This window comes from Oncorhynchus mykiss, chromosome 12 (genome assembly GCF_057628025.1).
Source record: "Oncorhynchus mykiss isolate SJ-2025 chromosome 12, ASM5762802v1, whole genome shotgun sequence".
In the NCBI taxonomy this organism is placed as follows: domain Eukaryota; kingdom Metazoa; phylum Chordata; class Actinopteri; order Salmoniformes; family Salmonidae; genus Oncorhynchus; species Oncorhynchus mykiss.
Genome location: NC_143033.1, coordinates 89,592,434 through 89,611,455, shown reverse-complemented (window position 1 = coordinate 89,611,455; position 19,022 = coordinate 89,592,434). Strand labels below are relative to the sequence as shown.

At 40.3% G+C, this 19,022-nt stretch overlaps 1 protein-coding gene across 2 annotated transcripts; it reads right to left on the bottom strand.

The window, feature by feature from the left end:
- Window positions 1-2,223: 2,223 nt before the first annotated feature.
- Window positions 2,224-9,463, bottom strand: LOC110516286 (interferon-induced protein 44). Of its 2 annotated transcripts, none has more exons than XM_036938924.2 (8): window positions 9,294-9,463; window positions 8,174-8,261; window positions 7,386-7,419; window positions 6,891-7,092; window positions 4,626-4,778; window positions 4,348-4,540; window positions 3,800-3,900; window positions 2,224-3,428 (listed from the first exon to the last, which is right to left on the bottom strand). In XM_036938924.2, exons 2-8 carry the CDS (start codon window positions 8,223-8,225, stop codon window positions 3,261-3,263), a joined length of 903 nt encoding a protein of 300 aa, XP_036794819.1. In that variant the 5' UTR covers window positions 8,226-8,261; window positions 9,294-9,463; the 3' UTR covers window positions 2,224-3,260. The 2 variants fall into 2 exon arrangements, with proteins under 2 accessions (XP_036794819.1, XP_090050100.1); XM_090193974.1 differs by having other exon boundaries at window positions 8,174-9,199; window positions 9,294-9,460.
- Between the last annotated feature and the right edge of the window lie 9,559 nt (window positions 9,464-19,022).

The window sequence follows — 19,022 nt, the reverse complement described above, 5'->3', positions numbered from 1 at the left end:
ACCTTTTTATAGTCTCTAATTTGTTTTGTGTCAGTCCGCCATCTTACCCTCTCCCATCTCACAGTTGTGTCAGTCCGCCATCTTACCCTCTCCCATCTCACAGTTGTGTTAGTCCGCCATCTTACCCTCTCCCATCTCACAGTTGTGTCAGTCCGCCATCTTACCCTCTCCCATCTCACAGTTGTGTCAGTCCGCCATCTTACCCTCTCCCATCTCACAGTTGTGTCAGTCCGCCATCTTACCCTCTCCCATCTCACAGTTGTGTCAGTCCGCCATCTTACCCTCTCCCATCTCACAGTTGTGTTAGTCCGCCATCTTACCCTCTCCCATCTCACAGTTGTGTTAGTCCGCCATCTTACCCTCTCCCATCTCACAGTTGTGTCAGTCCGCCATCTTACCCTCTCCCATCTCACAGTTGTGTCAGTCCGCCATCTTACCCTCTCCCATCTCACAGTTGTGTCAGTCCGCCATCTTACCATCTCCCATCTCACAGTTGTGTTGGACCGGTGTTTCCTGACTTAAAGGGAACCAGCAGCACTTTGTTCTCCACCCCCTCCATAGCCCCAATGCAATACTGTCCATGGGATACATTTAGGGTTGTGGAGGATAACTATTATACCTGTCTTAGCTAAAGTGGTGTGGGAAATGCTCAGTAGGGTCTCTACTAACCATTGGGGGCTGTGTCGTACATATCCAGCAGCAGTTCGTTCTCCACCCCCTCCGTAGCCCTCCGTAGCTCTCCGTAGCCCTCCGTAGCCCTCCATAGCCCCCAATGTAATACAGTGTGTTACAGTGTATTGCATTGGTGCCTATGGAGGGGGCGAATTGAAAAGCCAGCAGCAGGCCGTGCGACACAGTCCACCTCAAACTAACCATATTTGTTTAGTAGAGACCCCGATTGAGTATTTCCCACCCCAGATTATGACAGGGGGTAAAGTTCTCTACAACCAAATATGTATACCATTTACAGTGTATTGCATTGAAGGCTATGGATTGGGCAGAGTGAAAAGCCAGGACTGAGCACTCTCTATTAAACCTGTGGCCCAGCACACGAGACAAATTCAAGTTTTCCAGACTCTATTGAGTAATTCCAATAACATCTATTTGTACTTTATTTAGTGCATTTATTTAAATATAGCCTACACAGTAGTTTCAACATATAACTATTTGTTTAAACTTTCAAAAGAAATGCTGGTATAAATAATATAATATTTAAAGTAAAATAAGTCAAATTATCCATACATTTTTTCTAAGGTGGTTGCAATGCTGGAAACAGGAAACTGTTTCACATTAGGCCTGTCGTGACATTTTACTGACTATCCCTAATTGCACTGTGCTCTTGTAGTAAATCACATGACTTCTTCAGAACTCACACTCCTTAGATAGACATCTCTAACCTGTTCCCATGAACATGTGATCAAGCTAGTAACATTATAGATTTTTTAAAAGATACATCCTGATTAAGGTCAATAGACTGAAACGTGGAATAAACTGTGGTAACGTGCGTCTCGGTGAGAGGTGTAGGAGTCAGGCGCAGGAGAGCAGGGATGTCTGAGAAGCGTGTTTAATAATATAGTCCACCAATACAAAAATGGCACAGACGAAAATCCAAACGAAGCTCTCGAATACTCAAACTCGTGCAAACGCACGGAGGAACAAACACAGTTCCGACACTTTACATACACGTGCGTAATAGTGAAAACATCAAATATAATCGAGCACAATACACACAAATCTAATCCCGCACGAACTAAGGCAGGCAACAGGTACCCTATATATACACAGAAATAAACGTAAATTAAACCAGGCGTGAAAAGAATCACAGACAAAACAAACCGAAAAGGAAAAAGGTATCGGTGGGGGCTAGTAAACCGGCGACGCCGACCGCTGAGCGCCGCCCGAACAGGGAGAGGAGTTACCTTCGGTAGAAATCGTGACATAAACAGATTAAGAAAACCATAAATGATGCTATCGGAGCATACCTGATACAGTGTATTCTCTGAAATATATGACTACAATGGCACTAGATTAACCAGTAAATGCTTGCCTAACAACAGTGACCTTGATGCGGTGGCTAGACTTCACTGATGTAAGAGGGGCCTCTAACTTTTACTTTCACTATTGTCATGCCTGAAGCTGGTAGGGAAAACTGATTAGTAAGAACAGGTTATGTCCTTTTTGAAAGTAGACTTGAACAAACAATACCAAACAATCAATCCCATGTTGGTGTTCCACATGAGCATGTTGTCTTAGTTTATTCACTTAGTTTAAATCATTATTTGAAAACAATTTCTAGAGACACTATTTCAAACTGGTCTGTTTCTGTGTCCTCAGAGGTGTGTTGACATTGCACAGTACCATATTTCCGATAGAGTTAGTTGACACTTAATTTATGAAATACATATATAGGACTCATACCACTGGAATGCTAATTTTCAACAATGTCAGGTTAGTGGCGAGCCAGCAACCAGAGGGTTGCCAGTTCAAATCCCGGATCCGATGGGTAAATTCTGTGGGGAAGTGAGCTGGCAACCGGAGGGTTGCTGGTACAAAATCCCAGATGCCATTGCCTGCTGTTGTGCCCTTGAGCAAGTCACCCCACAACAACAGGTCCCAGGGCACCCAGTGTGGCAGCCCCCTGCACCTCTCCAAAACCTGTATGTGTATGTATGTATGTGTGTCTTTCGTAGGGGTTGGGTTAAAAGCTGAAGTAACATTTCGGTTGGACCTTGTGTGCATTTGACCAATAAACGGATCTTAATCTATAGTCTGTAAATGTACAGTAAATTATCCAGGACTGCAACAGCAACTTCAACAATTATGACACTCACTTTATAAAATATGAGCATAGACATAGCTACTCAGCCATTTCATACAGTAACAAGTTCACTTTGAACCTTATGATAGGTAAAGGAGGACTGAAACTATTGTTGAATGAATGTCCTACCAACACTAACAGACTTTCACAGACCATTCCCAGAGTAGAGGGACATAGATAAGCAGATTGGGAAGCAGTTGATTATACAGTACAGACAATTATAATTCAAACTCAAGATTTGAATGAAATTCTAAATGTATTTTCAGTTAGAAATCAGAAATGATGCCAACCCTTTTGTGGACGCACTGGACCATAGTTGGAGAGTAATCTGATCATGGTGATTGGATCACAAAAGTCAGGTGTAAATACCAGGTGTGAACAGGGCTTCTTTAGATGGAGGTATTATACAGTGACACGCTGTAGATCGAGTACTGTACATCCATCAGTCAGCTTGTGATAGCTTGAAGCCCTCTGCAAAGTCCACCATCTGCCTCAGTGCTCTCAATAGCAGCACATCCATGTCATCATCCAAGTCGATTTCCTCGTGGTAGTTCTTCACAGGCAGGATGCAGTTCACTGGTACCCCCAGTTCATTACTACACTGCTCCATCTGCAAGAAAGAATATGGTTGCAATTCAATCAGATGAGTAGAATAAGACATTTGGACATGTACCTCACAGGAAGACGAAAAAGCATAAATTAAAGTGCTCCCTCAAACCATTTATTTCATACTGTAGGCCAGGGCCTATGGTCCAGGAGTGCCTATCTTGGCAACCCGGAACCAGTCCGAGATACGAAACTCATGAAAACTGCGAAATCCTATAATTAATCCAAATAGCAAGTAACACAAAACCAGCGCACCAAAATAATCTCCCGACAGACATAACATGTAAATGTTTTCCTCATCAAGAGAGATTATGGAGCTCCAAATCTGCAAATACTTGCATTTCTAGCAAAACTTTCATAATATCATTCACTTACCTTCTTCTTTATATACTTGCTCCAATAGACCTTTTTCAGGTCTTCCCTCACCAATGGACAGGCTAAATCCACTTTGGTGAGAATAACCATTTGGGGAATCCCTGCCAAATACATGGAAACCAATTGAATCTTGTGTCTCTTCCATCTTATTACTACTAAACATCTAAAGTATCACATCAGTTTGTAAATTTATTAAATAATTTGTTTATTTTACATGAAAATATACTGTGTTATTAGTGAAAAATGCATATTTAAAACTGGGTTCAAGACCAGGGCAACATTCATTTTCCAAACGTTGTTGAATGTTGCAGATAGAAATGTCATGACCGGAGAGGACATGAATCCTTGGTCTATAGGTTGGAGAGGCATGTTTGTTCTACACTAAATATTTCTATCTGAACGATCCAAAACGTTGCATACTGCTGAACGCGCCCCAGGGTTCAAACTCTGCTCTGATATGGGCTGATAAGCACCGACTAGTCGAATGTATGATGAGGCCCCGCCACAACATTATATATTATAAACAATGTTCCATAAAACCTTGTTACCTATGTTACTTGCAACTAGTCTGATGGCTCTCATCTTCTTGAAGATATCATTCGCCTCGTCATTCTTGTTGGCATTCATCATAGGTAGTTTATCAGCTGGTATTGCACTAACTAGGCAGTGAACTGTGTCAGATGGAGTGGGGGCCTTGACATAGTACTCATTCTCCTCTTCTAAAGGTGATACAGGATTAAACTGGTGGAAAAAGAGGGGGAAACAATGTTTATTATAGACAGCAAACATATTTACAGACTGAGAAGTTGCTGTGTTCAGTTCTTACCATGTAACCCTCTTTTACATGCCCCTTCAGGGCCTTGACAATGTCCGCATCATAAACTCCTTTGTTAATACCATTCTCCAGCCCCATGACATCATAGAAGAGGAAGGGGTAGTAGGTTCCAGGTTTTTCTTTCACAATTTTGTGGGTTTCATACTGTAGAAATACATTGCAGAATTACAACTACGTACTGTTTTAAAACCATACGGCAATAATTCAATGCTCATGTCAGTTGTCTACCTTCTAGACCAGGGGTCGACAACAGGCGGCCCGGGGTTCAAAACCGGCCTGCAAGTGATTTTTCTTTTAACAAATACAGTGCCTTGCGAAAGTATTCGGCCCCCTTGAACTTTGCGACCTCTTGCCACATTTCAGGCTTCAAACATAAAGATATAAAACTGTATTTTTTTGTGAAGAATCAACAACAAGTGGGGCACAATCATGAAGTGGAACTACATTTATTGGATATTTCAAACTTTTTTAACAAATCAAAAACTGAAAAATTGGGCGTGCAAAATTATTCAGCCCCCTTAAGTTAATACTTTGTAGCGCCACCTTTTGCTGCGATTACAGCTGTAAGTCGCTTGGGGTATGTCTCTATCAGTTTTGCACATCGAGAGACTGAAATTTTTTCCCATTCCTCCTTGCAAAACAGCTCAAGCTCAGTGAGGTTGGATGGAGAGCATTTGTGAACAGCAGTTTTCAGTTCTTTCCACAGATTCTCGATTGGATTCAGGTCTGGACTTTGACTTGGCCATTCTAACACCTGGATATGTTTATTTTTGAACCCTTCCATTGTAGATTTTGCTTTATGTTTTGGATCATTGTCTTGTTGGAAGACAAATCTCCGTCCCAGTCTCAGGTCTTTTGCAGACTCCATCAGGTTTTCTTCCAGAATGGTCCTATATTTGGCTCCATCCATCTTCCCATCAATTTTAACCATCTTCCCTGTCCCTGCTGAAGAAAAGCAGGCCCAAACCATGATGCTACCACCACCATGTTTGACAGTGGGTATGGTGTGTTCAGGGTGATGAGCTGTGTTGCTTTTACACCAAACATAAAGTTTTGCATTGTTGCCAAAAAGTTCAATTTTGGTTTCATCTGACCAGAGCACCTTCTTCCACATGTATGGTGTGTCTCCCAGGTGGCTTGTGGCAAACTTAAAACGACACTTTTTATGGATATCTTTAAGAAATGGCTTTCTTCTTGCCACTCTTCCATAAAGGCCAGATTTGTGAAATATACGACTGATTGTTGTCCTATGGACAGAGTCTCCCACCTCAGCTGTAGATCTCTGCAGTTCATCCAGAGTGATCATGGGCCTCTTGGCTGCATCTCTGATCAGTCTTCTCCTTGTATGAGCTGAAAGTTTAGAGGGACGGCCAGGTCTTGGTAGATTTGCAATGGTCTGATACTCCTTCCATTTCAATATTATCGCTTGCACAGTGCTCCTTGGGATGTTTAAAGCTTGGGAAGTCTTTTTGTATCCAAATCCGGCTTTAAACTTCTTCACAACAGTATCTCGGACCTGCCTGGTGTGTTCCTTGTTCTTCATGATGCTCTCTGCGCTTTTAACGGACCTCTGAGACTATCACAGTGCAGGTGCATTTATACGGAGACTTGATTACACACAGGTGGATTGTATTTATCATCATTAGTCATTTAGGTCAACATTGGATCATTCAGAGATCCTCACTGAACTTCTGGAGAGAGTTTGCTGCACTGAAATTAAAGGGGCTGAATAATTTTGCACGCCCAATTTTTCAGTTTTTGATTTGTTAAAAAAGTTTGAAATATCCAATAAATGTAGTTCCACTTCATGATTGTGTCCCACTTGTTGTTGATTCTTCACAAAAAAATACAGTTTTATATCTTTATGTTTGAAGCCTGAAATGTGGCAAAAGGTCGCAAAGTTCAAGGGGGCCGAATACTTTCGCAAGGCACTGTATTTTAAAATATTTGTTCCCAAGTACTCCCACAAATATAAATAAAAGACGTGATCGTGTCTCAATGTAATCAAGGTATGAAATGATTGTTATTTTTCTATTTTTGAGCTTAGTTGCAGTAAATTTGCAGTGTACACGTTATTATAATTATGTTCTGGCCCCCCGATCATACACTCTGACAAAAATCATCCTGTGGCTGAATCTAGATGCCTACCCCTGTTCTAGGCCATGCAGTTACAGTATGTTAGATATAGGTTAATATATATATATATATATATTGTTGTGCTACTTTGAATGTGTCACACAATACCAAAGAATGTACCTTTCTTGTGAAGCTTGCACCTGCAGAGCAATTATCAGCTAAGGCAATGTTCATACATTTGTCCTGAAAGATATTGTTGATGGAGTTGATGAAGCTGGACTTGCCCGCTCCAGCTGGTCCATGGAGGAGGATTCTGATAGTCTTCACCTGAGGGTTTCCAGGCACATAGTCTTTCAGTTTCTGCAGCATTTCCTCTTTCTGACTGTCAGATGGCAGTAGAAACCAGAGAAAGGGTTAAAGAAAGGGTTAGGCTAAATCCTGATTAAGTTCTGAAGCACTTAATTCAACAACCCACCACCCCTACTTAAAAATATGTCTCTCTCTGGTTCATCATAAAATATAAGTAGGTGTAGTAGGGTAGATAACAACATAAACATCCACATTGGGGTTATAGTGACCTGAGACCAAACAAATTAGACTTGTGATCAATCTTACACTTCTCACATTTCCATGTATTTTTGTGCATCTGAAAAGGTTAGTGCATGCTGAACTTACCCCCAAGGTGTGTGTCTCCATTCGTTGCTAAAAGCTGTTAAACAAGAGAGTCAGTACATATTCTGATAAAGAACTTCTCACTAAATATTTTTTATGAAATATTGAAATTTCATCAATTTCAAATTACATAACACTCCCCTGGACTAAATATTTAAAAGCAAAACTCTCCCCAGAACTGAAATTCAAAAGGCATGATACTCCCCAAAATTACTCCATGTACCCGTTCCATAGATTCTGAAAGTTCCCTTAGCTATGTTACAAAACCATTCAGCCTCATTGAGGCTCTGTAAAGCATTACAATGTCCTCAAACTCAAAGTAAAATATTTTTACCTTAAGAAGTTTTATGCCTATTTACAGTATGAAACAATATTGTAGCTGATGTTTTTGGTGGCTCTTTCTGGGTCGGTTGAAAGCAGCCCAGGTAAGGCAAGAAGTGTCAACACTTTAGGGTAGTGGTTAGAGTGTTGGACTAGTAACCAGAAGGTTGTAAGTTCAAACCCTTGAGCTGAACAAGGTACAAATCTGTTGTTCTGCCCCTGAACAGGCAGTTAACCAACTGTTCCTAGGTTTCCTAGGTCATTGAAAATAAGAATTTGTTCTTAACTGACTTGCCTAGTTAAATAAAGGTTAAAAAAAATCACTGATTTGATTTTTAAAATGTATTTCAATGGAAGTTTTAATACATTTCTGGAACAATTTTTTATGAAAAAGTCAACATTTTGGGAACATCACCATCAAGTACAAAATGGTGATTAAACCCCTGCATACATATAAACATACTAATTACCTGGTGATGGAGGTGGAGGTGGAGGGCTAGGTTTGGATTTAAACAACCCCATGCCTTTCTCCTCAAATTATTCTTCAGTTTGTTTCAACTGAAATACAAAATAAATACTCTAAACAAACAAACAAAAACACACACACACACACACACACACACACACACACACACACACACACACACACACACACACACACACAGCATCGTTTATACCCGGTGCTTACATGCATCCTTTGTCTTCATCTTGTCCACAATATAATTGTTCCCACATTTTCTTTTACAGGGTAGAAAATTAAAGACGCATTGTGATATGATTGTGATCTGATCTTCCAGACCACTTCCGGAGGTAATCAGGGACAGATTGCATCTGGATATCAACCAAGTGTAAACAGATCTGGATGGTCAAACAATTCAAATCATAATTATACCGGCTTCTAAAATAATTGACAGGTAGCACCACTGACTTATGGCGTCAATAGTTGGTGTAAACTAGAAAATATTATTTTGAAATAAATAATATCTTTCAACAAATTTGCATACAGGCTGGCACCAGGAAATCTGGTCCCAATGCAACAAGAGACATATTTTAAAACCATGTCACTTAAAATATATATGGACCTCCCGGTCGCGGCCGGTTACGACAGAGCCTGGGCGCGAACCCAGAGTCTCTGATGGCACTGCCCCACCCGGGAGGCCTATTTAGTCCTATCATACAACAAGTTCACTTTGAACCTTATGATAGGTAAAAGAGGACTGAATGTCCTAACAACACTAAATAGTAGACAGACTTTGACCGACCATTCACAGAGTAAAGGCACATAGGTTAGTAGATTGGGTAACTGTTAAATTTGACAGTACAGACAATTTATAATTCAAACTCAAGATGTGAATTGGAATTCAAAATGTATCCTCAGTTCAATTCAGATGTGTAAACTGGTGTAAACAACAGGTGTGAACAGGGCTTTTTTAGATGGAGGTATTATAGTGACAGGCAGTTCATCCTTCCTTCAGCTTGTGGTAGCTCGAAGCCATCTGCAAAGTACACCATTTTATTTATGCCTAATTTCTGAACATAACATCAACGGTAAAACAAGAAACAAATGGACCAAAATTGTCTATAGCCTACCTCAAGTCTTCCAGTGATAAGATGTGTCAAGAATTTGATGAAGTCCCAAATAAGTGTCAAGGTTAAGTCTGACACTCCTTTTTATACCTCTTGAAGGATAGTTATTTCTGTTTGGTTTTTAGTTTCTGTTTTGGTTTCATCTGCATAAAGAATGTCCCACTATGTTCTATTCTGCCAGCAGCACAATTGATGACATCGTCTTCATATGGTAACGAGGAAACCTTCAAAATACAATCCCACATTTCAACACATTGTAATATCATTAGCTGATAAAACATAATACATTTTAATCAAGGGCCACTTTTATTGTGCCAACAAGAAAAGGAAAAAAGTCATTTATGAAAACAAATACAAAATCTGGTTTTAAAAACATATTTTAAGACCAACAATGACAAAATAGATTGGCTTCGAGAAATAACTATTCTGGGTGTAAGTAAGGAATATGTATTGTTGCTGGCAGATATAGCAGCTCTGCTTCTAGCTCCGAAGCAACTTTGCAGTATTTTTTGGGATGTGTTATTTCTTACATTATTATCCCAGAATTGTTTTTGTGCTATTACTTACAGCTGGAAATAACTTTTGCATATCAGAGCGGAGGTGAATCCCCAGCATTACGACCAGCAATACGAATTTCCCAAATTGTTCGTACCCCCCACGGCAATGGAACTTTTCCCAGAGGCTGCTCCAAGACGCCGCCGGCGGAGAAGAGGTATACAGAGTGGACTTCTAGTCCGACTAACGAGACGTGCACACCATCCGCAGCTTCTGAGTATATTACTCACTAATGGTCAGTCTCTGGGCAATAAAGTAGACAAGCTCAGGTGAGGATCTCCTTCCAGAGAGACATCAGGGACTGTAACATACTCTGTTTTATGGAATCATGGCTCTCTCAAGATATACTGTCCCCGTCCATACAGCCAGCTGGGTTCTCAGTACATCGCACAGACATTAATAAAGAACTCTCTGGGAAGAAGAAAGGCGGTGGTGTATGTATCATGATTAACTACTCATGGTGTGATTGCGATAACATACAGAAACTCAAGTCCTTTTGTTCACCCGACCTAGAATACGTCACAATTAAATGCCGACCATATTACCTCCCAAGAGAATTCTCTTCGGTTATAGTCATAGCCGTGTATATTCCCCCTCAAGCTGATAACACAACGGCCCTCAACGAACTACATTGGACTTTATGCAAACTGGAAACCACATAACCCGAGGCAACATTTATTGTAGCTGGGGATTTTAACAAAGCAAATTTCATGAAAATGCTACTGAAGTTCTATCAACCCACTGACTGTAGTACTCGCTCTTGTAAAACACTTGATCACTGCTACTCCCCCTTCCGGGATGTTTTAAAGGCCCTGCCCGCCCTGCCTTTGGCAAATTAGATCACAACTCCATTTTGCACCTCCCTTCCTATAGGCAGAAACTCAAATAGGAAGTAACCGTGCTAAGGTCTATTCAACGCTGGTCTGACTAATCGGAATCCATGCTTCATGATTGTTTTGATCACACGGACTGGGATATGTTCTGGGTAGCCTCTGAGAATAACATTGACGTATACACGGACATGGTGACTGAGCTCATCAGAAAGTGTATAGGGGATGTTGTTCCGACTGTGACTATTAAAACCTACCCAAACCAGTAACCATGGATAGATGACAGAATTCACGCAAATTGACTGGGAATATGGTTAAATACAAAAAGTGTAGTTATTCCCTCCGTAAGGCAATCAAACAGGCAAAACGTCAGTACAGAGACAAAGTGGAGTCGCAATTCAACTGCTCAGACACACGATGTACTGTATGTGGCAGGGTTTAAAGACAATCACGGATTACCGCCCCAATAGATCCACAGCCAATGCATTCGCCATCGCACTGCACACTGCACTATCCCATCTGGACAAGAGGAATTCCTACAGTATGTAAGAATGCTGTTCATTGACTATAGCTCAGCGTTCAACACCAAAGTACCCTCCAAGCTCATCATTAAGCTCAGGCCCTGGGTCTGAACCCCGCCCTGTACAACTGGGTCCTGGACTTTCTGACTTGCCGCCCCCAGGTGGTGAAGGTAGGAAACAACACCTCCAATTCGCTGATCCTCAACACAGGGGCCCCACAAACTTGCAGACAACACAACAGTAGTAGGCCTGATTACCAACAATGATGAGACAGCCTACGGGGAGGAGGTGAGGGCTCTGGCGAAGCGGTGCCAGGAAAATAACCTCTCCCTCAATGTCAACAAAACAAAGGAGATGTCGACTTCAGGAAACTTCAGAGGGAGCACTCCCCTAACCACATCAACGGGACCGCAGTTGAGAAGGTGAAAAGCTTCAAGTTCCTCTCCATACACATCACTGACAATCTGGAATGGTGAGCGCCTCTTCAACCTCAGGGGGCTGAAGAAATTTGGTTTGGCCCCTAAGACCTTCACAAACATTTACGTATGCACAATTGAGAGCATCCTGTTGGGCTGTATCACCGCCTGGTACAGAAGCTGCAGGGCTCTCCAGAGGGTAGTGCGGTCTGCCCAACGCATCACTGGGGGCACAAAGTGAACCCTCCAGGACAACTAAAGCACCTGATGTCACAGGAAGGCCAAAAATATCCAGGACAACAACCACCCGAGCCACTGCCTGTTCACCCCTTTATCATCCAGAAGGCGAGGTCAGTACAGGTGCTTCAAAGCTGGGACCGAGAGACTGAAAAACAGCTTCTATCTCAAGGCCATCAGACTGTTAAACAGTCAGTCATCACTAGCACATTAGAGGCTAATGTTTACATACTTTAGAGGCTAATGTTTACATGCTTTACTCATCTCATATGTATATACTGTATTCTATTGTATTATATTTTCGTCAGTGCCACTCCAACATTGCTCGTCCTAATATTTATATATTTCTTAATTCCATTCTTTTACTTTTAGATTGGTGTGTGTTGTTGTGAATTGTTAGATGCTACTGCACTGTTCGAGCTAGGAATACAAACATTTTGCTACACCCGCAAAAACATCTGTTAATATGTGTATGTGACCAAAAACATCTGTTAATATGTGTATGTGACCAAAAACATCTGCTAAATATGTGTATGTGACCAAAAACATCTGCTAAATATGTGTATGTGACCAAAAACATCTGCTAAATATGTGTATGTGACCAAAAACATTGCTAAATATGTGTATGTGACCAAAAACATCTGCTAAATATGTGTATGTGACCAATAACATCTGCTAAATATGTGTATGTGACCAAAAACATCTGCTAAATATGTGTATGTGACCAAAAACATCTGCTAAATATGTGTATGTGACCAAAAACATTGCTAAATATGTGTATGTGACCAAAAACATCTGCTAAATATGTGTATGTGACCAATAACATCTGCTAAATATGTGTATGTGACCAAAAACATCTGCTAAATATGTGTATGTGACCAATAACATCTGCTAAATATGTGTATGTGACCAATAACATCTGCTAAATGTGTATGTGACCAAAAACATCTGCTAAATATGTGTATGTGACCAAAAACATTGCTAAATATGTGTATGTGACCAAAAACATCTGCTAAATATGTGTATGTGACCAATAACATCTGCTAAATGTGTATGTGACCAAAAACATCTGCTAAATATGTGTATGTGACCAAAAACATAGCTAAATATGTGTATGTGACCAATAACATCTGCTAAATATGTGTATGTGACCAATAAAATGTGATTTGATTTGTCCTTTTACTCCACTCCTCCCATTCCATAGGCGGCCGAATCACATCAAGTGGGCTTACATCACTACAAAAAACCTGCTAATCAAACAACAGTGCAGGGCATGTGCACTGAATTAAAGGTTAACCACACTCAAAAATCGTTTCTTAGATTTTTTCCCGAATATCTCAAAAGTCCTCCACTGATGTGGCTTAAGCATTGTTATGAACACAGAAAATCCAATTTAGTTTTTCTATTTCAAAAGTGTGAAAAAATAGTGTAAACCAGAAATAAAAAATGGGGAAATCCAAAACCTGTGAAATAAAATAAAAAAACAGATTTTAAAAAGCCCTACCAATGTGTTTTGCTGTGCATGACTGCACTTTGGAGCGTGTGTCATCCTGCAGCACAGCATTTTGTGGGAAGTTGAGGTCAGGTCCAACACTGACTACGCACCCAAGAGGGAAAGAGGTTGATATATTGTTTAGTGATTATATATTATATATCAAATTTAGCAGCCACTTTTATCGAAAGTGACTTACAGTCATGTGTGAATCAATTTAATATGATTTATAAGACCTTTTATTAAGGTATCATATTTGACCTAGTGGGTAATGCCACATTTGACATTGGTGATTATGTCACACAGTTATTCCACATTTATGAACCCTTTATAAAGCATGATACACAGTTATAGATGATTTGTAAAACATTTCTGTAGTGTTTATGAAGGTTTTATCAAGCATTTATAAGATGAATGTAATATAAAGTGGAACCAATCAGGGTCAATTCCGCTTTGTAAAACAATAAAATGAGAAATAAATCCAAATCCCACTTTGTAACACAATACAATGTGAAGAAATCCAAGGGGTATGATTACTTTTGCAAGGCACTGTATATAAATCACTGTCTCAGATTATTGTTTTTTGGTTGGTTTTGGTTGGTTGTACTATGCTCTTCTAGTAAATCACATGATGAAATCATCCTTCTCAGTTAGAGACCTCTAACCTCAGACACCTCTAACATGTGCTTCCTGTTCCCATAAACATGGAATCAAGTAACAGAAAGAAATGTTAGAAGATACATCCTGATGAAGGTCATTAGACTGAAAGGTGGATTAAATAGATAGGACTAATTGATTTAATTGTAAAAAAAAATTGTCATCAATCTACTCAAAATACTCTAATGTCAAAGTGGAAGAAACCTTTTTAAAATAAATTCATTCAGGATTAACATTTGCCTTAACAAATCACATACAGTGCCTGTGGAAAGTTTTCAGACCCCTTGACTTTTTCCACATTTTGTTATGTTACAGCCTTATTCTAAAATTGATGAAATGTTTTTTTTCCTCCTCATCAATCTACACACCCCATAATGACAAAGCAAAAACAGGTTTATTGACATTTTTGCTAATATATATATTTAAAAAACTGGAATATTACATTTACATAAGTATTCAGACCTTTTACTCAGTAATTTGTTGAAGCACATTTGGCAGCGATTACAGCCTCCCTTCTGTATTTGGGGAGTTTCTTCCATTTTTCTCTGCAGATCCTCTCAAGCTCTGTCAGGTTGGATGGGGAGCGTTGCTGCACAGCTATTTTCAGGTCTGTCCAGCGATGTTGGATCAGGTTTAAGTCCTGCCTCTGGCTAGGCCACACAAGAACATTCAGAGACTTGTCCCTAAGCCACTCCTGTGTTGTCTTGGCTGTGTGCTTAGGGTCGTTGTCCTGTTGGAAGGTGAACCTTTGCCCCAGTCTGAGGTCCTGGGAGCTCTGGAGCAGGTTTTTATCAAGGATCTCTCTGTACTTTGGTCTGTTCATCTTTGCCTTGATCCTGACTAGTCTCCCAGTCCCTGCCACTAAAAAACATCCCCTCAGCATGATTCTGCCACCACCAATCTTCACTGTAGGGATAGTGCCAGGTTTCCTCCAGACGTGACGCTTGGCATTCAGGCCAAAGAGTTCAACCTTGTTTTCATCAGACCAGATAATCTTGTTTCTGATGGTGCTTTTCGGAAAAATCCAAACGGGCTGTCATGTCCTTTTTACTGAGGAGTGGCTTCCATCTGCCACTCTACCATAAAGGCCTGATTGGTGGAGTGCTGCATAGATGGTTTATCTTCTGGAAGGTTCTCCCATCTCCACAGAGGAACTCTAGTGCTCTGCCAGACCATCGCGTTCTTGGTCACCTCCCTGACCAAGGCCCTTCTCCCCTTTCTTAGTTTGACCGGGCAGCCAGCTTTAGGAAGAGTCTTGGTGGTTCCAAACCTCTTCCATTTAATAATGATGGAGACCACTGTGTTCTTGGTGACCTTCAATGCTGCAGAAATTATTTGGTACTGTGGTGGAAATTCACACCAGGGACACATGAAGCCAATATTAAAATGAATCACTCTTTATTATCAGCAAGCTGGAGAGGTTATAACAAACACTGCACACTGTACAGGTCTATTAGAAGTTTTGTTGGGGCAGTCCCAGCAGTGATCTCGTATACGGCATAATTAATTCATCACTACTGGTGGCTCGCACATGTGACTGACCAATACCTCACGAGGCTCTCTCTCCAAGTTGAGACCTTGAAACTGACATACCTCGGTTGTTCCCATAGCAATATTCAGGATGAGTGATAGTGAGGATTCCTCCATACACGATCAGTCACCTGCATCTAATTAGTTATTAGAAAGTGGCATTGATTTGATACATAAACATAACATTTTCCTCACAGTACCCTCAACTCAATCCTGTCTCAGAACTCTACAGACAATTCAATTGAATTTACCACAGGTATGAGTCTGAATACTTATGTAAATAGGGAATTTCTGTTTTTTTTAAATTATATATTTGCAAACATTCTAAAAACCTGTTTTCGCTTCGTCATTATGGGGCATTCTGTGTAGATTGCTGAGGATGTTTATTTATTTAATCAATTTTAGAAAAAGACTAACGCAACAAAATGTGGAAAAGTCAAGGGGTCTGAATACTGTCCCCTATACACACAAAATCTATAAGGTTCCTTAGTCAAGTATTGAATTTCAAGCACAGATTCAACTAAATAAACCAGGGAGCTTTTCGAAAGCCTCATAAAGAAGGGCAGTGATTGGTAGATGGGTAACAATAACAAATCAGACATTGAATATCTCTTTAAGCATGGCAAAGTTAATACTTATGCTGTGGATTATGTATTAAACCACCCATACACCTCACCCAGACCTTTTGAACTGAGCTACAGGACAGGAATGAAACTGCTCAGGGATGTTCCCATGAGGCCATTGGTGATTTTAAAACGGTTACAGAGTTCAATGGCTGTAATGTGGAAAAATGGATGGAGGATGGATCAACAACATTGTAGTGATTCCACAATAATGACTTAAATGACAAAGTGAAGAGAAAAAAAATCTAAATATACAGAATAAATATATTCAAAATGCATCTTGTATGCAAAAATATTTTAAGAATGCACTTTTTAGCCTAATTCAAATTCTTATGTTTGGGGCAAATCCAACACCACACCTCACTGAGTAATTGCCTCCTTATTTTCAAGCATATTGGTGGCTGCATCATGATATGGCTATGCTTAACATCAGCAAATACTGGGGAGTTTTTAAGGATAAAAAGAAACGGGATGGGGCAACATCCTAGAGGAAAAAATCTGGTTCAGTCTGCTTTACACCAGACACTGGGAGAGGAATCTACCTTTCAGCAGGACAATATATATATATATATAAAATCTGGTTCAGTCTGCTTTACACCGAGGAATCTACCTTTCAGCAGGACAATATATATATATATATATATATATATATATATATATATATATAAAATCTGGTTCAGTCTGCTTTACACCAGACACTGGGAGAGGATTCTACCTTTCAGCAGGACAATATATATATATATAAAATCTGGTTCAGTCTGCTTTACACCAGACACTGGGAGAGGAATCTACCTTTCAGCAGGACAATATATATATATATAAAATCTGGTTCAGTCTGCTTTACACCAGACACTGGGAGAGGAATCTACCTTTCAGCAGGACAATATATATATATATATAAAATCTGGTTCAGTCTGCTTTACACCGAGGAATCTACCTTTCAGCAGGACAATATATATATATATATATATAAAATCTGGTTCAGTCTGCTTTACACCGAGGAATCTACCTTTCAGCAGGACAATATATATATATAAAATCTGGTTCAGTCTGCTTTACACCAGACACTGGGAGAGGAATCTACCTTTCAGCAGGACAATATATATATATATAAAATCTGGTTCAGTCTGCTTTACACCAGACACTGGGAGAGGAATCTACCTTTCAGCAGGACAATATATATATATATAAAATCTGGTTCAGTCTGCTTTACACCAGACACTGGGAGAGGAATCTACCTTTCAGCAGGACAATATATATATATATATAAAATCTGGTTCAGTCTGCTTTACACCAGACACTGGGAGAGGAATCTACCTTTCAGCAGGACAATATATATATATATATAAAATCTGGTTCAGTCTGCTTTACACCAGACACTGGGAGAGGAATCTACCTTTCAGCAGGACAATATATATATATATATAAAATCTGGTTCAGTCTGCTTTACACCAGACACTGGGAGAGGAATCTACCTTTCAGCAGGACAATATATATATATATGTAAGAGGCAAAAGGCGGGGACGGGGGCTGGGATTAAAAATACAAATGTAGGATAAAACACACACCACGACAAGAGAAACATCACAACACTACATAAAGAGAGACCTAAGACAACAGCATGGCAGCAACACAGCATGACAACAACAAGGTAGCAACACAACATGGCAGAAGCAGAACATGGCAGCAGCACAAACACGGTACAAACAATGTTAGGCACATGCAACAGCACAAAGGACAACAGGTAGAGACAACAATACATCACGTATCAGCATCAGTAAGAGTCCATGATTGACTTTTGAATGTAGAGATGGAGAGCCCTTTCCTGCAGTCAAATGACCTAGTGGACTAATGGCTGGGATGTTTTGTTTTTCTTTTTCATAATTTCTTTATTAATAAACATTATTTTTTTTAAAAAATCTGGTGTTTCTATGTCAAACAGTTTTGTTATTTCAGTCTTCTGTGATGTATATAAAGTGTAATACTAATGTGCAAACTCAAAAAATGTATCTAACCTGGTATAGGTCTTCTTTTATAAACCAATAACTAAACTTTTTCAGGACCCTGTCTATCAAAGATAATTTGTAAAAATCCAAATAACTTCACAGATCTTCATTATAAAGGGTTTAAACACTGTTTCCCATGCTTGTTCAATGAACCATAAGCAATTAATGAACATGCACCTGTGGAACGGTCATTAAGACAAACAGCTTACAGATGGTAGGCAATTAAGGTCACAGTTATGAAAACTTAGGACACTAAAGAGACTTTCTACTGACTCTGAAAAACACCAAAAGAAAGATGCCCAGGGTCCCTGCTCATCTGTGTGAACGTACCTAGGCATGCTGCAAGGAGGAATGAGGACTGCAGATGTGGCCAGGGCAATACATTGCAATGTCCGTACTGTGAGATGCCTAAGACAGCGCTACAGGGAGACAGGATGGACAGCTGATCGTCCTCGCAGTGGCAGACCACGTGTAACAACACCTGAACAGGATCAGTACATCCGAACATCACACCTGCGGGACAGGTACAGGATGGCAACACCAACTGCCAGAGTTACACCAGGAACACACAATCCCTCCATCAGTGCTCAAACTGTCCGCAATAGGCTGAGAGTGGCTGGACTGAGGGCTTGTAGGCCTGTTGTAAGGCAGGTCCTCACCAGACATCACCGGCAACAACATTTCCTATGGGCACAAACTCACCATCGCTGGACCAGACAGGACTGGCAAAAAGGGCTCTTCACTGACGAGTCGTGGTTTTGTCTCACCAGGGGTGATGGTCGGATTCGCGTTTATCGTCGAAGGAATGAGCGTTACACCAAGGCCTGTGCTCTGGAGCGGGATCGATTTTGAGGTGGAGGGTCCG